Source organism: Arvicanthis niloticus, chromosome 1 (genome assembly GCF_011762505.2).
Source record: "Arvicanthis niloticus isolate mArvNil1 chromosome 1, mArvNil1.pat.X, whole genome shotgun sequence".
Lineage (NCBI taxonomy): Eukaryota > Metazoa > Chordata > Mammalia > Rodentia > Muridae > Arvicanthis > Arvicanthis niloticus.
In genome coordinates, this window is record NC_047658.1 from 95832218 (window position 1) to 95855743 (window position 23526).

Genomic DNA, 23526 nt, shown 5'->3' on the forward strand with positions numbered 1-23526 from the left:
GAAGACTCCACAGATGTTGGTGAGGAGGATAGCTTCCTTGGTCAGACTTCTACTCACACATCCACCCCACAGACATTCAGTTACTTCTCTCAGGTATCAAGCAGTAGTGATCCTTTTGGGAACATTGGACAGTCACCCTTGACGACTACAGCAATGTCGGCTGGACACTCAACGCTTCCCAAGCCCCCAGCCACACTCCCTTTTACAACTGGATCCCAAGATATGCTGAATGCATTTCCACCATCTGTTTCCAAGGCTCCCTATGGTGCTGCACCTTCCTCACAGATGGGAACAAGTACCTATTTGCCTTCTCAGCCAAGCAATCTCCCTCCAAATTTTGGGACCCCACCCCAGGGGATTCCTCAACAAGGACATAACCCATATCGCCACACTCCTGTCAGCAGCCGGGCAAATCCCTATATAACACCTCCACAACTACAGCAGTGTCAGACGCCAGGCCACCCCTCCTACCCTCCACCTTCTGGACCCCCTGTGCAGACATACCAAATGCCACCAGGACCATTGCCACCGGTATGTGAATATCATACTACTTTTCTCTTTAGTGAAACTTTAGTGAAAGTTTTCAAAAAACTTTGATTATTTAAAAAAAACTTGAGATTTCTTTTTATGTACGTGTATTATTGTCAGCATGTGTGCCTATATACCATGTGCATGCAATTGCCTTGGTGAGAAGGAGGCATGAGATCTCCTGGAACTGGAGTTACATGTGTTAGCCACCCTGTGGGTGCTAGGATTTGAACCTGGGTCTTTAATTGCTGAACTATGTCTCTAGCTCAGCTTTGTGCATTTTAACATGCACATGGGGATAAGACATTTTTTATCTTATTTTATATATATGGGTGTTTTACCTGAATGTGTTTCTGTACACCATGTGTGTGCCTAGTGTCCCAGGATGCCAGAAAAGGTGGTCATATTCTCTAGAACTGGAATTTTAGACCATTGTGAGTTACCATTTGGGTTCAAGAAACTGAATCCAGGTTCTCTGCAAGTCCAGCAAAGTGCTTTTACCCAGTGGGCCATTTCTCCAGCACCAGGACAAAATGTTTTTGCAGAGGAGTGTGGTATGTTACTGGTCAAAACCAGGGTGTTAAATGTGGTAGGTACCCCTGGCTAACCTTTTAATTTTGAGACAGGATCTTGCTAAATTTCTTTGTTTGGCCTCAAACTCTTTCTTGCCTCAGCCCTAAGTAATTGGTATTATGTGTATATGACACAGAGGGTATTCTTTGTAAACTGCATGTTTTGAAGTAAACATTCTTTTAAAAGGAGCTAATTGGAGGCTAGCGAGATGGTCTAGAGTAGAGGCACTTGCCTCCAAACCTGAGGGTCTGATTTAGATCCCGGGCTCAATACAATGCAAAGAGAGAACTGATCCTACAAGTTTTCCCCTGACTTCCACACTTGGCTATGGCACAAACATGCCTACACAAAGAAGGAAACAAATACATAAATATAAAGTTTGTTCATATTCAAGTTTATAGCACCTATTTACTGGAGTAATCGTTATTTTAATTGCCTAGGTACTCGCTGATAGTCTCTGATATTAGTGTATAATATTAATAATAAATGTTAGCTAAGGACATGGGAGAGTCGAGGCAATGTAGAGTGCCAGCCTCTCATCTTCATTATACTAGTTAGTGAGAATGCCCAGTTACAGAGACTAAAGTAGATTTCTCCACTAAGTTTTTGTTTGTTGGTTAGTTTGTTTGTTTGTTTGTTTGAGACAGGGTTTCCCTGTGTAGCCCTGACTGTCCTGGAACTCATTCTGTAGACCAGGCTGGTCTCGAACTCACATAGATTCACCTGCCTCTGTCTTCAGAGTGCTGGAATTAAAGGCATGTGCCACCACTGCCCAGCTCTCTACTAATTTGTTAATGTTTATGGAAATTTTTCTCTGTGTTTATGTATGTGTTAGTTAGACTAACAGTTAAATATTTATATTCTTAGAAACGGAATGGTTGGATCAAGAAGTCTGGGTGTTCTAAGGATTTTAAAAATTATAGGACCTGTGCAGAGCAGACTGTGTGCATGGAGCACACACATGTTCAGCCATTTGTGTGTGACAGTGCCTGGGAGAGGGAAAGCAGTTGTCTCCCATGGAGTGGTGTGGTGTGTCTACCACACTCCAGGGCAGGCCTCATTTTTTTTTTTTTTTAAGATTTATTTATTTTATATATGTGAGTACACTGTAGCTGTCTTCAGACATACCAGAAGAGGGCATCAGACCCCATTACAGATGGTTGTGAGTCACCATGTGGTTGCTGGGAATTGAACTCAGGACCTCTGGAAGAGCAGTCAGTGTTCTTAACCTCTGAGCCACCTCTCCATCCCCAGGGCAGGCCTTGTGCTCAGGAGGGGTTGGCTAATACAGAATGAACTGTGTGCTTTGTTTGTTTGTTTGTTTATTTATTTGGGTTTTCGTTTTTGCTTTTAAAAGAGAAAAAGAGCAAGAAATTGAGTGAGTGGGGACCTAGGAGGGGTCAGGAGAAGGGAAAGAATATGATCAAACTATATTGTATGAAAAATTGAAAAATAAGTTTATTAAAAATTTCAAAATTATGGGGACATTGGTGGGTGTCAGTTTGCCATTGGCATGCAGCAGTCTAGTTTACTTTGCAGCTGATCTGGAGTTTTAGTACACTAGTTAGGATACTAAGTGGCTACCTGGGAAGACATGGAGGATTGTTAGCACTGATATCAGTCTGAAGCAGCTACAGAATTTCTTTTGGACATGTGACAGTCTTAATTCCCTTCAGCTTCCTACAGCAGTGCAGTCACCAGTGCAGCAGCAAGTCCCTGCCAGACCTGCAGGACCTCTTGTACAGGGGCCATCTCCTTTTGTACTTCAGAACCAGTATGAACCTGTTCAGCCACACTGGTTTTACTGCAAGGAGGTAGAATATAAACAACTATGGATGCCTTTCAGTGTGCTTGACTCTCTGAATCTTGAAGAGATCTATAATTCAGGTAAGTACCCATCTTGCACTGTTCCCTCTCATTTGAGACAAAGAATGAAGGGTATTTATCCATGGTCTTCTTTTCAACTGTCAGAATCCTTTGTCTGTGTAGGTCTCCAGATTCTACTTTAAGATGGTAGTACTAATTAATATATATCCAGCGTTATTGAGCAAAGTATTCAAAGAAATAGTTTAGTAATTTCTTTGTTTAGCTGGTCACAGTGGCACATCTTTCATCCCAGCACAGGTAGATGTCTGTGAGTTTAAAGCCAGCCTGTCTACATAGTGAGCTCCAGGCCAGCCAAGGCCACATAGTTAGACCCTGTCTCAGTAAAACAAAACATAACTAAAAAGTTGTTTTAAATCAGAGTGGTAGAGTCGTTACATAATCAGGTTTTAGTTTTCTTATTTCTCTTACTCATTTGGAGTTATGGGGCATGAAGTGTTTCCTGTGGAACTGTTTTGTGGAATGCTGTGTGAAAAAAGTGTTCTGAGGTCAGATGAATTTTGGAAATAATTATTCTCATGTCTTCCTCTTGAAAGAGATGCCACACAGGTGTATTGTAAGACTCTAATCTTGCAGCATATAAATATGATTCTTTATCTTGGTATTATTTGGTTATGAAACTTAAATATCAGTCAGTATTCTCTAGCAATGTACTTCCTGGGACATTTTGGTTATTGATGATACTGCTTTATTTTACTTTTTAAATGGGATCTCATTTAGCCCCAGGCTGGCTTCTAAATCACCAGATAGCTGTAATTATCCAGTAACTCCTGAGCCTCCTTGACTCTGTATCCCAAGTGCTGGGATTACAGGTGGATGGCAGTGCATCTGGTTTGATATTACTACTGAAAAAACTTAAACTGTTTCAGTTGTTTCCTGATTATGTTTTTAAAACTTGCCCAGGCTCCTTGTTTCTACTCAAGAAGAGTCATGCTGCATAGCAGCTCACTCCTGTGATGTCGGCACATGAGAGGATGGAGCAGCAAGACTGCTGGGAGGTTGAGGCCAGCCTGGGCTACAGAATGAGACTCTGCCTCAAAAGCAAATAAATAAATAAATAATTAATTAAATAATTAAATAAATGTCATGATTTTGAGCAATACAGATTATCTTGTGTTTTCAAAAAAGAAAAAAAGCTGAATTGTCTGTCTTTGAGTATTGACTAGTAGCGTTATGAATGTTATTGTTAATGTTATTTGTATTCTCAAATGCACCTGGGAACATTAGAAGAAAATGTCCTCTTGGTTTCTAGTGCAGCCAGATCCTGAGAGTGTGGTTCTGGGCACGGATGGCGGACGCTATGATGTGTACCTTTATGATCGCGTGAGGAAGTCTGTGTACTGGGAAGAGGAGCCGGCTGAAGTGAGACGCTGTACTTGGTTTTACAAGGGGGACACAGACAGTAGATTTATTCCCTATACAGAGGAGTTCAGTGAAAAACTAGAGGTATGAATGTTTTATTTCTTTATACTTTTCTTTACAAAACAAAGGCATGTATGCAAGACATGTTTCTGTGAATACCACTTACAGTAGAGATGGCTTTATATACAAAGTGGCCTGTGTTGATCCTGTCACAAAGGAGATTGATCTTTAAGTTGTATCATCATGCAGGAAGTACTGCCTGTAGCACAACCCTGTGTCTCAGGATAAGACTATGTTTTGGAAAGGGCACAGTCCACATCTACTGAGGGGCTCATATCAGGCCTTCCAGCAAATGGAGGGAGAAAGTAGGGATGCTAGCACTTGCCTGTAACCTCAGCATTCATGAGGCCAAGGCAGAGTACCACGAGTCTGAGGATTGCCATGGGCTAATAGAAGAACCAGTCTACAAAACAGTCAGTCAATCTCTCTCTCTTCCTCTCCACTCTCTCTCCTCCCCTCCTTCTCCCATCTCTCTTTCCCTCTCTGTCTCTCCCCTCTGCCTCTCTTTTGAGACAAGATTTCTCTGTGTAGCCCTGGCTGTCCTGGAACTCAATCTGTAGTCCAGGCTGGCTTCGAAGTTACAGAGGTCCACCTACTTTTGAATTCCTGAGTACTGGAATTAAAGGTGTCTTAAAGCATAACTTAAAAGTTTTATGGCATTTATTTATGTGTGTGCTCTCACACGTGCACATGTTACATGACTGGAAGTTAGAGAACATGCCAGAATTGGTTTTCTTCCTTCTACTGTGTGGGTCCTGGGGGTGAAACTTAGGTATTTAGGTTTGGCAGCAAGTGTCTTTGCCCACTGAGCTCTCTGCCAGTGGCCCGTAAAGCATAATTTAGTTAGTTCAGTAGGGACATATATAAAAGGTGCTAATTCCTAGAGCTAAATCTGAGTAAGCAAACCACTAAAGATACACTGTAATTGTTGGTACTTTATGTAGGGTCCTGCTGTAGCTGTAGTATCCAAAGTCCTAACATTGTAGGCTTATAATTTTGAAGCTAAAAGTGCAGTGTTTATGTGTGAGTATCTAAAAACAGAGCAAGCACTTTTTTTTTTTTTTTAAAGATTATTTATTTTATGTACATGAGTACATTGTAGCTGTCTTCAGACATACCAGAAGAGGGCATTAGATCTTATTACAAATGGTTGTGAGCTACCATGTGGTTGCTGGGAATTGAACTCAGGACCTCTGGAAGGACAGCCAGTGCTGTTAACCATTGAGCTATCTCTCCAGCCACAGCAAGCATTTTCCTTTAACTGTAATGATAATATTGCCTGTGGGTGACACCGCTCTAGGCTGGGCTAGCGAGCCATGTCTTGCCCATTGCATCGCCATGAGGCCCAAGCTCCTGCCCAGCTTTCTAAGAAACCCACTGCCTCAGTGGAGGCAAAGGAAGGTGGGAAGTGAGAACTAGATGATGCCCATTACTGGTGTGTGTCCTGTGTGACTACCAGGACAAAGAGCAGAAGTGGTTTTGATTTGAAAATGCTTTTAATTTTATAATGGCACAATTATCTCCATAGAAAACCAGGTGAACCTTTAAAAATACCATTAGCCCAATACAAGAGTTGAGAGTGTCTTTCTGTAAAATCAACCAGTGTAAATTAGCAACATTCCTGTGCTGTAGAACTAACCAGTTAGGAATCATAATAGAAGATACTGTTCATGATGCCAAGGAAACTACAATGTTTGTAGAAAAAAATTCAATAAAAGACACTCATGAGGGCTAAGGTTTGTAGTTGAGTGGAAAACGTCCTCCCAGTGTGCACAAGCCCCTGGGTTTAATCTCCAGAACTTTGAGGGGAAGAAAGATTTGCATAAGCTGGTCACAGCAATATGAGTCTCTAGGCCCAGCTATTGAATATATAGCAAGATTATTACCCCCACACCCAATTGGTCTTCATGGAGGGAAGCTATAAAACAAAAAGAGTGTAAAAGTGACCAGGTACAGTAACACATTCCTTAATCCAAATTGGCTGGGAAGCAGAGGCAGTGGTTTTACATACCTTTAATTCTAGCACTGGAGAGGAGAGGCAGAGAAATCTCTTAAGACCAGTATGGTCTACAGAGTGAGTTCCAAGACAGTCAGAGCTACACAGAGAAACTGTGTCTTGAAAACAAACAAAAAAAGCACTGAGTGCTCTTACAGAGGGCTCAGGGTTGATTTTCAGCACTCGCATGCAGCTAATAGCTATTGGTAACTCCAGTTCCTAGGACACCAGATGTACACATGGTACACATACATACATGCTGGCAGAACACACACACACACACACACACACACACACACACACACACACACACACAAACTCAGGAGTGACGCAGTAGAGCTAAATACTGCGTTTGTATATGTACATATGTACAGTCTCCTCCCCTCCACCCCAGAGCACTGTTGAAGTACTAGCCCCCAATGCTTACAAATGCCACTTTGTGTGGAGCTAGGATGTTGCAGATATAATCATTTGAGATGAAATTACTTGAGTAAGGTAGTCTCTAAGCCCATGTAGCTAGTGTCATTATATATAATAAACACCAAGACAGACTTGTTCAGAAAGACAGAATGCTGTGCTTTGATAAAGGCAGAGGTGGGAGTCAAGCTTACAGCACTGAATGGCCTTGATAGTAGCAAGCCAAGGGTAGTTAGGAGGGTGCGATCCATGTGGATTCATAGGACTGATAGCCAGCTGTCACCTTGATTTTGGAGTAGTAGCCTCAAAAACTATGAGGTAATAAATTCATTTTACGATACTCAGCTTGTTCATTCCTGTGAAAATGATGTACTGTGTAAACCTCTATTATTTTCTCATTTAATGGAGATATTATTTAAGAGTATGTGAGAGCAAACACTGGAGTAATTTATGTTAGTCAGATGTCGGGACAGTATGGCAACCAGTAAACCAGACCTACCATTACTGCTTTGCTGCCAGCATAGTCCTAATGGCCCTCCATGCTTGTCTTGGTGTGACTCCGATCAACTGCATTGCATTGTGTGTATTCTGTCTCTGCAGGCCGAGTATAAAAAAGCTGTAACCACAAATCAGTGGCATCGCAGACTAGAGTTTCCAAGTGGAGAGACTATCGTTATGCACAACCCAAAGGTGAGGTGCTTTCTGAGGTGGTGGAAGGCCCACTGTAAAGTCATTCTGCTGTATGTGTGATAATGTTTCATTTTTAGTGGTTTATTTATAATAAATGTATTATTTTTCAGTCAATCAATCAAGACAGGGCTTCTCTATGTAGCTCTGATGTCCTGGAATTCATTTTGCAGACCAGGCTGGTTTTGAACTCACAGAGGTCCACCTGCCTCTGCCTCAAAGGCCCAAAACACCACACCTGGCAAGTGTATTTTGAAATAATTTATTAGTCATGGAAATTCAACTTTTTTTTCACAGAGTTTCTGTTTGGATGACACATTAATTAATGCTAAGTATTATCTTAGAAGAAGCTTAGTAAAGTTTTTCACTTGGTTTGATGGGGCCCTCTCTTCCTACAAAGGGCTAGAGAAGATAGTCAAGGTGTCTGCTCTCTGTTGACCTCCTAGCTCTGCCCTCGTATTATGAGAGCAGTGGTGGGGAGACATTTTACAAATCAATAGCTATATAGAAAATTAATAATAATATTAACTTATTGTTTTGTAGTTTGTTTGTTTGTTTTTTGAGACAGTTTCTCTGTGTAGCCCTGGCTGTTGTGGAATTCACTCTATAGACCAGGCTGGCCTTGAACTCACAGCCTGCCCCTGGCTCCCGAGTGCTGGGATCAAAGGTGTGCATTATCACTCAGGCTAGAACATAACACTTGTTCAAGTTAAAGAAAACTATGAAAATGTAAAAACCAAAAAAAAAAAAAAAAAAAAAAAAAAAAAAAACCTTCAGTGCAATCCTTACTGATACTGAAATAAAAATATAAGTAGTATGAAGAGGTAACATGAAAAATAAAAGCCTCTCCCTAACTGAATGTGGTATTTCCTGCATTTAATCCCAGCATTTGGAAGCTGAGACATTCAGATCTCTATGAATTTGAGGCCAGCCTGGTCTACATAGTGAGTTCCAGGCTAGCTAGGGCTACATAGTGAGACCCTACCTCTAAAAACAAAACAAACAAAAATAGGTAGTGTTTTTTTGTTTTGTTTTTATCATTCAATTTTTGTCACTGAAACCAAATTTGCAAATTAATTGGGAATTTTGCCGTTTAAAGGGGATTTTTTTATCTACACACACACACACACACACACACACACACACACACACCACACACACACACGCAAACACACACATTTATAACCCCCTTCCATTCTTGTAGTGCTGAGAGTCTCAGGGAAGAAAGTCACGATGTACTATTTTTGACTTCGGTGTGTGTCTTCCCAGTGTAAGCATTTGAGGTAATGACAGGCTGTTTGATGGTTGATGGTGGCAGGACGCTACAGAGTTTGCTTGGGAGCAGTTCTACTTCATATAACGTCTGTATTGTGAAGCACAGGGTTTTTTATATTACACACATTACTTTGAAATAGGTTTAGTGGTATAGTCCTGTAGTCCAAGAGGCAGAGGCAGGAGGCTTTAGATTCTAGTCTAACTTCATCTAGATGAGGTCCAAGCCAATCTGGGGATGTGTATTAAGACCCCATCTTGAGAACCAACTAAACACCTCCCCTAAATATTGCTTAACCTATAATAGGAAATAATTTTGCTATGAGTCTGTCATAATCTTGTGTCTTGAAGGTTATCGTTCAGTTCCAGCCTTCTTCAGTGCCAGATGAGTGGGGGACAACACAAGATGGACAGACGAGGCCCAGAGTTGTGAAGCGTGGAATTGACGACAACCTTGATGAAATTCCTGATGGTATATTTAGTGTGCTTGAGAGAAAAATCTGTTTGTACTGCTCTGTTAGTGTCATCCTTCACTATGAAGAGAGAAGCAGTTACTAGAACTACTCCAGCGTGCTCAGAATTTACCATATGCTGGTCACAGTTCTGTCTTTTTAAAATTATTGTTCCTTTTTAAGTTTTAGATTAGAATGTGTAGCAGTGTTTTGCCTGCATATATGCATATATGCACCTTGTGTGTGCCTGGTACCAACAGAGAGCACAGAGGGATTCAGATCCCCTGGGAGTTAGGGATGGTTGTGAGCCACCATGTGGGTGCAGAGAACTGAACCTAGGTCCCTTGCCAGAACAACAAGCACTTTGAACTGAGTTCTACATTTCTTTTTGTTTGGAAATAGGGTCTCATTGTATAGTCCTGGAGCTCAGAGATCTGCCTGCCCCTGTCTCCACCTCCCAAGTATTTGGATTACATTCATCTCAGAACACAATTGTGTTACTTTTATGTTTTCGTTTTTAGAATTCTGTTTAAAATACACAAACCAGATTCTATGTGTAATATGTGTATATGTGTTGTTATGACAAAGTGCTGTTTGTTATTCTACTGCTGCCAACTCTCAGCCACCGGGCTCCTTTCCCTAGCTAGTCCCTGAATTACCTGATCGCTGTGTTCCCAGCTCTGCTTCACTTGTCCCTGGAACCGCTAGTTCTTTCTCAGCCATAAATCCTTGTAGTTGGCAGTCCTACATTCCATAACTAAATAGAACTGCCAAGCACCAGCCACTATGCCAAGCACCAGCGGGTCCCATGGCCCGGCGGGGTGTCATCTCTGCAGACCCTCCGGCCCGTGGCCCCTGAGACACTGGTGTGGTTGCTGCCTCTGCCTGCCTGCCTGCCTTCCTGCCTGCCTGCCTGCCTGCCACCTCCACGGCTCCATGGCTCTAACCCCTAGGCCCACTCACTCCACTGCCTTCACAGCCCATGCAGTAACCACCAATCCCACTGTTAGATTCTATCACAATACCCAGTAACCCGGTAAAAGCAAAACTCTTAAAGTGTATAGTTAACTAGTCAGACTTAAATATATCAATAAAATCTCAATATACAAGATGCCCACACAATTTAGACAAGTTATCCTAATTATTCTAACCCTATAAGATAGTTCATAACTACCTGTGGCTACTGAAAGTCACGCTGGTTCTAAATCACCCTGTTTGTCTTCCTTGTCTCCATCTCTCTTACTCTCCAACTCTTAGCTCTGCCTCCCCTTTTCCCTGTCCAATCACAGGCCTCCTGCTGCACTAATTGGTTTTCCTCTTCTGTGCCATTGAAGAACAAGTTTTATTTTGATACTAGACATTTCATTGTCTAATAAAATAAGATAAATAGGTGTTAGGACATCTGCATGAAGTAGTGTTGGAAAATAGATTGAACCTTGAAATGTTTCTTGTCCTGTTACTGTTCTATTATTATGAAGAGACATCAAGACCAAGGCAACTCTTAGAAAAGGAAGCATTTAATTGGGGGCTTGCTTTTAATTTCCATTATCATCATGGTGGGAAATATGGCAGCAGGCAGGCATGGAAGCAAGCAGGCATGGTGCTGGAGAAATAGCTGAGAGCTTTAGATTCTGTTCTGAAGGCAAAGAGAGTGACTGGGCCTGGTATATGCTTTTGAAACATCAAAGTCCACTCTGCGACATAACCCCTCTAAGGCCAGACGTCTCAGTCCTTCACAAACAGTTCCACTCCCTGGTGACTAAGCATTCATATGTGAACTTTCGGTGGCCATTCTTACTCAACCATACACCTATAGGTTTTTGTTTTGTTTGGAGACAGGGTTATAGTGTATAGCTCTGATTGGCCTGGAACTTGCTATGTAGATCATGCTAGCCACCAGCTCACATAGATCTACCTGCTTCTGCCTCCAGAGTACCAGGACCATGGCTGGCCTTCCTAGAGTGTTTTTCAATTAAGAGGAATTACTTTGGGAACAAAGACTTTGAAGTTTTATATTGTCATATTCCCTGACCATATTGGGCTTAGTGTTCTATGGAGGATGTTTGATTTTGTTTGTTTTTTTTGTGCAGGGGATTGAGCTCAGGGCCATGTTCATGTGCACACCTTATACTACAGAGCTACAGTTTCATCCCAGTCCTGTGGTGGTCTGGAAAAAAGTCATACATTATGGAGGGCCAGTAGGTTTATGAAGAACTGATGTTTCCTTGATCTCTGTATTTAGTGTGCCATCATTTGCCAAGCTAGACAAATTATTCTAATTTGATACAGGGTAATGAGAGATATTTGCTTTGGAGGGTAATGGATTTCTTTGGCTAGTTGATGATAAAAAGGATATCAAGAATTTAGCAATTTAATTAACAAATACTCAGCTTTGTGCATCTGTGAGTTTTATGATGGTTATCCGTGTGTTTTTACCAGGGGAGATGCCTCAGGCTGACCATCTGGTGTTCATGGTGCATGGCATTGGGCCCGTGTGCGACCTGCGCTTTAGAAGCATCGTTGAGTGTGGTGAGTGAAGTCACATTTTGTTTCATAGAAGACTCTGAGTGCTGACAGAGGGATCTTTAGTGTTCATTTTCATGATGGTTCCTAGCTGTGGCCTTGTGGCCGGGGCTATCAGTGGAGATTCCTGTGGTCAGTAGGAAGTATTAATCTGTGTTTGATCTGCTCTTATTGCATAAAATCCTGGATTCTGAAGAATTAGAAGTTATCATGGTAATCATTTCGTCGTGTTGGCCGACAGCCAACCTGGCTGAGCACTGGCAGCAGCATAGAGCTCTGTGTACTGAGCCGCTGCATAGGGGGTCCTCTGAGAAGCTGCTTAGGGACTGCACTTACTGAATACTTAGTATTGCATGTGTTTTATCATCGGCCTCACAGATACACCTTTGGGTGTGGCTGTGTCACTGTCACCTCCATTGCTAGGAGAGGAAAGGCTTTGGCTGAGTTAAGTGTGCTACTGTTACAGTTGGTTGGTTCTGGAACCTGATGCTGAGGAGGTAGTTTGAGGTAGTTAAACTAATTTTTTTAGGCCTTAAATACAATGAAAGTTTAAAAAGTACTTCTGAACAGTCAGTGTTTGTTCATTTACTATTTTGTTGTTATTTTTTAAACATATAGCTTTATCTTATTAAAAAAAAATCCAGCTCATTTTAGTTAACTAATTAGCTACAAAGCTAAGATAATTTTCTCTTAATTTTTTTTTAAGTGGATGATTTTAGGGTGGTTTCTCTCAAGTTGCTGCAGACACACTTCAAGAAGTCAGTGGATGAAGGGAAAGTCAGCAGAGTGGAGTTCCTGCCGGTTCACTGGCACAGCGCCTTGGGGGGACATGCCACGGGTGTCGACAGGTTTGTAGATTTTGATAACTTGTTTTTCACAATAGCTAAAGTTAGAGGCAAATTTAAATTGTAATATAAAATGGCTTATTCCAACATGAGCAAATAGCAGCCTGTTAATATCTGGCTGTTCCCTGTGTGTATCTGTGTTTATTCTTATTGTAAATATTTAAGGACCTAGGAAATTTTAGACAGAGTTTGTTTTGGATGCTGGAAATTGAATTCAGATTCCCAGATGTGAGGAACACATCTTAGCTCTCCCTGAAGCTGGCTTTAAGATACCTGCTCTGCCGTGGGTTAGAAGAAGAGCCTGTTGGGAATCAGCAGCATCCTTGTCTGGTTCACAGTAAAACAGATCTTCTCCATGTGATAGCAAGCGTGTTCAGATGGGCAAATTTCCCCATGGGGTGAAAATCATCCCTTTTTGGGACTTACATTTTTAATTTCTTGGTGGGGAATACATAAAACTGTTAAACTGTAGGCCATTTATGATGCCAGTGAATGTTGACAGCATTTACCAGGCACTGTGGCAGAAATTCCCCCTTCAGTTTTGAACGCACAGGTCCAGACAGTATTTACACTGCCACAGATGGCTAATAGCATGTTCCTAGCTACTGACATTGTGATGTGATGGGGCTCCTGCTTTCATAAAGCTAACCCTGCAGACAGTGTTCTGGCCACATTGTGCTGTGAGGTGCTTGCTTCCTCTGTGAATGCTCACAAGCTGCCCTTAGAGAATTTTTATTTTTGGCAACTTCTTTCATATTCTAAGTGTGACAACCTCCTATCTCTCTCAGCCACAGTTTTGTCAGGCATCCAGATTTTCAGTTAGTTAAAAGAAAAATGGGACAGTAGGCTTGTTTATTTAAAAATGGAAGTAAACCCAGCATTTAGGAGGCAGAGGCAGGTGGATTTCTGAGTTCGAGGCCAGCCTGGTCTACAGAGTGAGTTCCAGGACAGCCAGGACTACAAAGATAAACAAAAAAAAAAAAAAAAAAAAAAAAAGGAAGTAAAGTCTTCACTAATGCCATATTTTACATAGCAGCCCATTGTAGAATTCTGAAATTCAGAATGCAGTTGTGGTAACTTTTTTACATTATCTTAACTATTTATGAATTATTCTGCCAACAGAATTAGCTCATTGCTAGCCTGTGACATCTACAGGTTGATTGTACTAATTAATGTATAATCTATACTTTGTACTCTTTTATTTTTAATAAATAAAAATTTAAACTTAAAAATTCAGAAGTTGAAGGTACATACTGACAGTAACTCCTTTTTTCCTTTTAAAATAGGAATATCAAGAAAATCACTTTGCCAAGTATCGGTCGGTTCCGGCACTTTACCAACGAAACTCTGCTGGATGTTTTATTTTACAACAGTCCTACCTACTGCCAATCAATTGTGGAGAAGGTGGGAGTAGAGATAAACCGGCTACACTCGCTCTTTATGAGTCGGAACCCAAACTTCAAAGGAAAGGTCTCGGTTGCTGGCCACAGTTTAGGTAAAGCTGCCCCATAGTCTCAGATGTGCTGTTTGGTTTGTTCAGATGTTGCACTGTGTTTGTCTTGTTTAAAAACTTGGAAAGCTCAGGTTTGTGAACAGAGGACAATGTTTGCAGTTGAGACTGCCTTTGCTCTTCAATCCAGTAGCAGAGGAAGTCTGTGCGTTTTTGTTGTTGCTGTTTTAAGATTTTTATTTTATTTATATGTATAGGTTTGAGTCTGTTGAATGTATGCCGTGTGTATGTGGGTGCCCTTGGAGGTCAGAAGAGGATATCTTATCCCTGGAGCTGGAGTTGCAGGTGCTTGTAAAGTGTTGGATATGGGTGCTAGGAACCGAGCTTAGGTCCTCTGAAAGAACAGGATGCACTCATCCCCCAAGCCATCTCTAGCTGGTAGGCTGTATGTGGTTTTTTTCTGTCATTAGATGAAATAGGAATATTGTTGCCCTTAAAAAAAAAATGTGTAGGTAAAGCTGTCCTGTGTAATGTGAATTTGCTTGTTTGGTTTTGTTCAAAGTTTTTTGAGTTTTTCTGGTTGCAAAACTTAGAGCATATACAAGACTCACATGTCCATACATGGACATGTGTAGTAGAGCACCTTTGTGGAGGTCAAAGGGCAACTTGTAGGGTCAGTTTTCTTCCAACTTTACATTACATTACAAACCATAGTTTGGTTTCTATTGCTTTGATAAACACTATGATTGAAAACAGTGAGGGTAAGAGAGGTCTTATTTCAGTTTACAGTTGTTGTCCATCATGAAGGGAAGTCAGGGCTTCCTGAGTGCAGAAAAACTTGGAAGCAGGAACTGAAGCAGAGGCCATGGAGGAGTTGCTTACTGGTTTGTTCTTCCTGGCTTGCTCAGTCTACTCAGCATTACCAGCCCAGAGATACTGCCTGTCAAGGGATGGGCCTTTCTGCGTGAATCTTTACCAGTCTGGGAGGGATGTTTTCTCAGTTGAGGGTTCCTGTTTGCTGATGACTCTAGCTCCTGGCTAGCTGACAAAAACCTAAGAACAAACACTTGGACTCTGGAGATCCAACTTGGGTTGCTGATTCTGCATGGCAAATACCTTTCCTGGCTATGCCATCTTGCTGGCTATAATTATTAGATTTTAATCAGTAGCTCATCTTTGTATGACTTCTGTCAGAGACTGAAAAAAAGAATTTATTTAGTGCTGAAAAATACTTGGGTTAACTTTGTTATAAAGCATGATATCTTTTTCTTAGGTTCTTTGATACTGTTTGACATATTATCTAATCAAAAAGATATGAGTGTCTCTAAGTCTCCGGGATCTATGGCTGTTTCTAATGGAGTTATGAAACATTCAAATTTTCAGGAAAAGCAGGTAAGTTTGTAGTCACCCTGTTGACACTGAGAGTTAAGAGACACTGAGGCTCAGAGGTACAGCAGAAGAGCTGAACTACACACCTGTAATCCTGGCTGAGGTGGGAGGATGATGAGTTCAAAGCCAGCCTGGGCAACACCAAAAGAAGATACATCTCTAAAAATCCATTATGGATTATAAAATAAATGTGAAGGCTTAGGATTTCTAAAAGTAAATTATTATAGGAAATGGGAGCATGAATGATTTACTAAATGTAAATCATTTTAAAATCTAGGTGAAAGATGGCAGAGTGCTGAAGCCATAGTTCATTTGTAGAGCAAATTATTTCAGATTTTATGTAGACCAGGAGACATTTTATTGGAGTTTGTCTAAGCTTTGCATTGTTTCCTTCCCCTTTGTTTTAAGATATCTGAAGAGTCAAAGCTGATGTCAGATGAGTCATGTGACCTTGATGTTGAAGATGAAGAACCCCTAACTTTGCATGGAACCCTGGAAGCACTCAGCCTGTTTGATTACATTAGCACTTTTGAAAAGGAGAAGATTGATATGGAATCTCTGGTACTGATAATAGCCCAATTTATTTTGTTTAAAATTATTCTTCCTTTATGTAATCTGGAAAATTGAAGGAAAACTTAAGCACTTTTATATCAGAATGTATTCCATATTAGCCCAAAACTTAAATGTTAAGAAAAGGGGAGGGGGACGGCTGGGGAGAGAGATGTCTCAGTGGTTAAGAACACTTGCTGCTCTTGTAGAGGACTGGGGTTTGGTTTCTAGCATCCACATTGTGACTCACAACTATTTGTAACTCCAATTCCAGGATCAAGTGCCCTCTTCTGGTCGCTCTGAGTACCAGCACACACTTGGGACACACACACACACACACACACACACACACACACACACACACCAGGAGCGCATACATAAAAATAGCTTTTTTTAAAATTTGAGGGGAAAAATGTATGAAGCTTTTTTCAAGCATGAGACAAAACCCAGAGCTATATGTGGACAAGAATTTTAATGTAGTGTACAATATGACAATACCTAATGGCCAGAGACAGGAAAGGCCACACAGACAGATGGGGCTTTTATTGTCAGAGCCTATACTAAACTAATGATATGTAGCAGGCTCCCATGCAGCACAAACAAGAGCATGACTTACAGGAAAGAATGTAACAGGTGGCCTCATGCCTTGGGGGAGCAAGACAAGAATGCCTGGGAATACTACAGGGATGTTCACTGAACACTGGCTCAACCCTGTGGAACCTTAGTAGTCACAGTGCACACAGACAGGGTGCTGGTCGATTCAGTTGTGCAGCCCTGCAGTAGGACTCTGCATGATTTGTTTTCTCTCTCTCTCTTTCTCTCTCTTTTTCTCTCTCTCTCCCTCTCTGAAGGAGATGTCACTGTTGTGTGCACCTGAGGGATTTCTGCAGAGGGCCGATTGCTAGCAGTTGTCCCTGAAAGAATTGGGTGGTTGGGACCAGAATGGACAGGAAAGATTTTAGGGGAGAGATTCATTGTATGTTTGACAGTATAATTTCAGAATTTTCGCATGACATAAACATATTTTCTATTAAAAATGATCGAATTTTTAATGGAGAGGATAATTTGAAAATTCTTTGTAGTGCTAGATACTGAAGTAATGGCCTCACGTGTGCTATGCAAGAGCTCTACCAGTAAACTGAGACCAAACATGGTAACGTTTAAAATAATTTATTGCTTAAACAAAAGCTCAAGCTTCTTGAAGTTGATTCTTTTAATATTTTTGTGTCCTACTTTGAGCTCATCTGTTTCTAGATTGATTAATTAATATGTTCTTTGGTTCTCTTTAAAGCTTATGTGTACAGTTGATGACCTGAAGGAGATGGGGATACCCCTTGGACCCAGAAAGAAGATAGCCAATTTTGTAAAACTTAAAGCAGCCAAACTGGTAAGGTTCGTCTCTGCTCTCAAGAAAAATGAACACGTTTTGTAACCTGATCTTTGTAGTTTGTATGTGGAGCCTAGAACTCACTATGTAGCATGCTCCTTTTGCTTCAGTCTCTTGAGTCTCTTGGGATAATAGGTGTGAGGCACTGTGCCTGGCTCTCATTTTTATTTTAGAAGCTTGCAGTACCCTTTTGGTTGGGCAGACTATCTTATTTCCCCTGGAATACAATAATGGAAGCCCAGGCTCCAGAATCAGTTGGGGCTGGATTATATTCACATTGCACTAGCTGAACAGCTTGGTGTTCCTGGGACAGAGAGTTCCCAGGACAAAGGACTTCTCATTTTATTAGTTTATGTAAAAATTGTTTAAAAGATTGATTTTATGTGTGCGGACGTTTTGTCTGCCTATATGTATATGTGTGCACTATATGTATGCCTGGTGTTCATAAAAGTTAGAAGAGGGTGTCAGATCCCCTGGAACTGGAGTTACAGATGCTTGTGAACTACCATGTGCTTCCTGGGAATTGAACCAGAACCTTCTGCAAGAACAAGTGTTCTTCTTAACTGCTAATCCACCTCCCCAGCTCCAGCTTTCCCTTTAAAACTGATTATTTGAGGACTTCCATGTGTAAAAACTTGTGAGGTTCTCGACAGATGAGTGAACGAGAGGTACTAACTCCCAGGTAGCTACTTACAACAGCACGTTTATGTTTGAGCATTGACTTGATTTCTCTAATCCTTGATTTTTTTTTTTTTTTTTTTCCATCACTAAAATGGGTCCCACATGCTGGCAAGATTGCTAAGCAAATAAAGGCATCTGTCACCAAGCCTCGCTTCCTGCGTTTGATCGCACAAGTTCTCTGACCTCCATGTGCACATGTGCATGCTGTGGCGTGCACATATCCATTTCTCTTTCCCACACTTGTCCATACACACAGATAGTGAAGTGGAAATAAGAATAGTTAAAATGGAAGCTGTACTTTTTTCACTCATAGGTTAGAATATGTATGTGACTTGTGCATTAACCTGCCATGTTAGAGTTTAGGACATAGTCTTCTACTTTGTCTAAATTTTATATTTTTATTTGAGACAGTTTCATGTATCCTAGGCTGGCCTGAGACTCACTGTAGCTTGGCTTCTGACCCTCCTGTAATCACCTTGCCAGTGCTGGGATTACAGTCATGTCCTACCATGCCTGGTTTAATGCAGTACTGGGGATCACACCCAGGCCTTTGTGCACGCTACATAAGTAGTCTACTACCTGAGTTACATTCCTATAGTTCTTGAAAAACTAAAACATTTAAAATATATATCATAAGTCACATTATAAAATTTCATGAACTTGTATTTTCTGTAATAAAAAAAATTTAAATATGCTCTATTCTGCTTTTTTTTTTTTAAGATTTATTTTTATGTATACGAGTACATTGTCTCTATTTTCAAACATAGAAGAAGAGGGCATCAGATCCCATTACAAATGGTTGTGAGCCACCATGTGGTTGCTGGGAATTGAACTCAGGTCCTCTGGAAGAGCAGACAGCGCTCTTAACCGCTGAACCATCTCTCCAGCCCCCTCTTTTCTGCTTTTAAAAATAATTATTTTCTGTCTTTTGCTGGGCCTTGCAAAATTTAAAGTTGAGATAAATCCATTATCAACTGTCTTGTGTTCCCCATTCACTGAATTACATTTTTACTTTGATATCAGTAAGTCCCGTGGTTCAGTATCTGAAGGACAAACTAGAGAACCTGCAGGCCAGGGGAGTAACACCAAAATTCAGCTGGTACAGTTTTCAGAGTGGAGGCCTAGCCAGAGGCTGTGGTGAGAAATGTCAAAAGCAGTGAGCGGAGTTTTAATAGTTGCTGAGAAAGATGATAGTGGCGTGAATTTGGGATGGAAAGAGAACAACTGAAGACATGTTAGATAAAGCAAACTATTGATTAACTGTTGAGAAAAGCTACTAGACCATGAAGTGTCCTTCCTTTTCCCTGTGTGGTAAATAAGTCATTCTCTAATTCCAGTTCACACTCCGCTCCTCCTCCTCTCTCCTGAGTCTCTCAAGTCTCTCAGTAGTCTGTGGACAGATCCCCAGAGGGTAATCTCTCCATGGGGTCTTATTCATCAGACAGAATGATCTGATACTGCTCTGATGAGCTTGTTGGTCCAATACACATTGTTTGAGGAGTGTGCTGTGGTGCTTCTGTATGTTGACCCTGTTGGTTCTCCATACACAGCAGTGATTGCAAATCTATAAGATTGCAATGGCTTGGATATATAACCTATGGAATTTTAAGCATGTTTGGAAATGAATAACAATCTATAATACAATCTCACTTTTTAAATTCAAATGTAACTGTTTCCAGATGAACCATGAGACTTTGCCAGGCAGTTTGCATTGATTAGTCTATATTGTTTACAATTTTTGACATATGAAGATAATACTGTGTCTTGGTGACTTTCTATCACTGAAAAAATGGGACTAAAAGTATCCAATTTTTTTTTTTAGCAAGGATATCAAATATGCATGGTATATTTGGCTTTAGGTAGCTCTATGACATTTAGAATATTAAACTCTGAATATAGTATACGGTAATGCTGAATGACAAGGTAAGTAGCAGCTGGAAGAACCCTTAGAATTTTTGATTTTAGGTTTCAGATTGTGCCACCTCACAGGCAAGGGGTGAGATAAACGAAGCTGTCTAAAATACCAGTGGTGAAATCAGCTACCTGTGCTGCTGGCTGAGCAGTCTTTGACGTTACTGTCCTTCATATTAACCACCTGGACTACTTTCCTGTTCTGTTAGTGTTACGGAATTAATCAATAGAAAAGAACAGTTAGTCAGCTGTTTAGTTTAGCTGCTGTTAAACAGAGACTAACTTAACCCTTTCCAGCCCAGGGAGTAAGGAGCTCTGACTTTGTGGATAGAGGTCCACTTTGACAAGTGTACACCTTCTGACAGGAGGTGCAGTCAGGGAGTCCTTAACAACCATTGGAAATGGGCTTTGTCTTATCAGCATCTTTTTATATATTTGCCCCATAGTTTTTGTTGTTTGCTTTGTGGAGATACATAGCTCTTAAAGTGTTCTGGGTCCAGCTAAGCACCTAAACAAAGAAACTGTGTGTGTCTCCTGGCACCACTGTGCTTTCTCCTGACGCTCCCTCTCAGTGAGTGCCTTATGATTGAAGTCACTACAAAAATGTTTCTGCCTACATCATGTGAGTAGAGTCAGTAGAGTGTATTAGCTTTGTGTTTGCCCTCTTAATAATTTTGAGATTTATGTTAGAATGAATTTTTGCTGTTTTACTGTATTTTGTCTTTTGTAATTATATTTTTCTGAGTGGTACAGTTTATTATAGTTATCACAGCATGTTTTTCCTGATGATAGTATGTGTCTCTAAAAAGTGTACTACTTCTGGGAGGCTGGAGAGATTGCTCAGCAGCTAAGGGAACTTGCTATTCTTGTAGAAGGAGCTAGGCTAGGTTCCTGGAACCTGCATGGTGGCTGCAACTTGCCCTCACTTCAGCTCCAAGGGATGCAGTGCCCTTTTCAGGCCTTTATGGTAACCGACATACACTTGGTATCTACTCATACAGCAGTGTATACACAGATACACATATGTAAAAGTGACTTGGCTGTCTTAGAACTCACTCTGTAGACCAGGCTGGCTCAAACTCAGAAATCCACCTGCCTCTGTCTCCCAAATGTGAAATTAAAGGTGTTTGCCATTATGCCCAGCTCAAAAAATAAATATTTTCTAAAAGTACCTTTTCTGAATAATCCCAGTATTATTACTATGCCTAAATCAGTAAGAATTCCTTAATTGCATGGCAGTGTATCCTGTGATAGCTAAGAAGTGGACTTTTCCTCGAGATTGTCTTATACTGTTGTGGTGTTTTATAGGAGCAGAAAAAAGCAGCATCAGAAAAGAAGGCAGTGCTGGCTGCTCTGACGAAAGGACAGGATGAGAGTGCTCCAAAAACTAAGGAAATGGCTTCTCCATCCTCAGAATCCAAGAGGAAGCTCTCAGTTGGGGCTTATGTGTCGTCTATACGTGTTGATTATGAATCTTTTGAAGTTGGCACAGGACAGGTGAGTGTATATTAATGAGGCTAGCACTTTAGGTTGGAAATGCACATTTGTCATTTGGTCTGACTATGTTTGGAAATTGCTATGTAGCATGCATTTGGAGCTGCACACAGAAAACTGGTTTTCTCTTAGTAAACATTTTATGCTCAAGAGATGTCTTGTATTCAGAGCATGTCATCTAAGTTCTGTAACTGTGCCCCCACCCAGCTTTCTTTTAAGTCACCTCTCTTTCCTCCCTGTTCTCATGTGAGTTGGGCATATCCTATTCTGTCAAATCTTTCTCTGATTTGTCAGAGTAAGGCGCTTCCTTCTACAAACTAACTGTACCTGCATTGTTTGGGATTAAAGATGTAACTGAGGCTGAGCCACACTACAAGTAGAAACAGGGTTTTTTTCCAGTAAACAACACAATCTCAGGGTTCACAGTGTGATCAGCATCCTGCAACAGGTATGTACCACCGCTGTCCAACTTAAAACCATTGAATTTTCAAAGATAAAGGCAAATGTAGGCAAAGATAAAATGCTATGAAGTGTAGACTCTTTGGATGGCGGCCTAGTAATGTATATAGAAGGAACGTTGGATTTGAAATTACATACCTAAGTCTACATAGTGTCACTGGCTGACTGCACTCCAGGTGAAGGATGTCACCTCTTAGACGTTCCCAGGTTCTACCTGTGAAGTGGACATTTTGGGTCACTGTTCTTGGATCATGCTGTTCACTATTTTTTGTTCCCAAAACACCAATATAACTTTAATTTTTTCAAATTCTATTTTTAATGATGGTTCTTAAATGCTTTAACCTCCCTTGTAACCCACTATCCACCAGAGGTAGTGGAAAAGAAAGGATATGGTGGAAGTGGACCTGTTTAGAAAGGCTCTTTGGAGCAACTCCCTTCTGTGTTGTCTGGAAATCGGCAGTTCAGTTCACAAGTTAGCAGGCAGCAGTAGCTCAATCCACTCACAAGCACCTCACGGATACACCAGCAGTCCAGTTCGGTAGAGTTGGGTTAGCAACAGTGATACCATGACCTAGCAAAGACAGTCAGGCCTCAGACTCCACTCCAGTCAGAAGGAGGGACCAACAAGAATACCAGAAGTTCTTGGCTGTGCCTCTCTCAGGAAAGTGAAGATCAGGAAGACAGGAGATCCACAAGCATTGAACAGCTAGCTGTACCAGCAAGCCAAGCTCCCTCCCCATCCATGGAGTCCTATTTATACTCTCCAAACATCATGTGTCCTCCTTGTGCCTTGCCTCAGCATGTGCATCCAGTCAGCCTGAGTCCTTGGAAGCAGCAACAAGCTGCAGCCCACCACTGCGTTTCTCTCTGTGGCATCCCATAGCTCAGCTAAGCAATGTAAGGTAGACCAACACGTGTGTGTTGTTAGCACAGAGTCCTTCGTCACATGTCCTTTCAGGTACTTGCTTCAGCAGAACATCTTCTCTCCTGTGTCTGCTTCAGTGAAACGTTCCTCCACGAGTCTGCCTGAGACTTTCACACCTGTGTCCATTTTAATGTAACATTCCTTCAGATTTTTGCCCAAGCAAAACACCATCCAACCGACTTTCCAAAGAACCCTTAAGTTTCCACTTAAAAAGACATTGTCCTGCCCCTGAAATAGAGTAAAAAGAAAGAACGTCATAAACATAGTGTGCTGCCACACAGATGTCTGCTTTCTCTTGAGAGACTCCATGCAAACTATCTCAGATATGCTCCTTCATTTTTCTGACAGGAAATTTGCCTTAAATGGATTTTTATTTTTATTTATTTATTTATTTATTTATTTATTTATTTATTTTTTGAGACAGAGTCTTGTGTATCCTGACTGGTTTCTAAATCACTGTGCATCCAAGTGTGACCCTGTGCTTTCTTAGTTTCCTGCCTCCAACTCTTTAAGGTGAAGATAGAATGATAATAGAATTAACAGAGAATACTGAGAATCAGAACCCCTCTTTGTGCTGATAAATGCTTTCAATGGCCTTGGTTTCCATTACACTGAGTTTAGTCCTGGAAAATCCCCATGTTATAACTCTAGCAGGGACAAAAGACATCATGAAACTTGACAA

The 23526-nt window shown here is 41.0% G+C and overlaps 1 protein-coding gene across 2 annotated transcripts in view; it reads left to right on the plus strand.

Annotated features, from left to right (window-relative positions):
- Positions 1-23526, plus strand: part of Sec23ip (SEC23 interacting protein) — a 38045-nt gene that overhangs the window by 5177 nt on the left and 9342 nt on the right. For both annotated transcript variants that reach the window (XM_034493773.2, XM_034493781.2), the window contains exons 2-13: positions 2-531; positions 2778-2988; positions 4238-4431; positions 7421-7510; positions 9131-9251; positions 11671-11760; positions 12461-12602; positions 13886-14094; positions 15323-15441; positions 15847-15999; positions 17279-17374; positions 21275-21463. In XM_034493773.2, coding sequence (XP_034349664.1) covers positions 2-531; positions 2778-2988; positions 4238-4431; positions 7421-7510; positions 9131-9251; positions 11671-11760; positions 12461-12602; positions 13886-14094; positions 15323-15441; positions 15847-15999; positions 17279-17374; positions 21275-21463 — 2144 coding nt within the window. The remainder of the gene's footprint in view (position 1; positions 532-2777; positions 2989-4237; positions 4432-7420; positions 7511-9130; positions 9252-11670; positions 11761-12460; positions 12603-13885; positions 14095-15322; positions 15442-15846; positions 16000-17278; positions 17375-21274; positions 21464-23526) is intronic.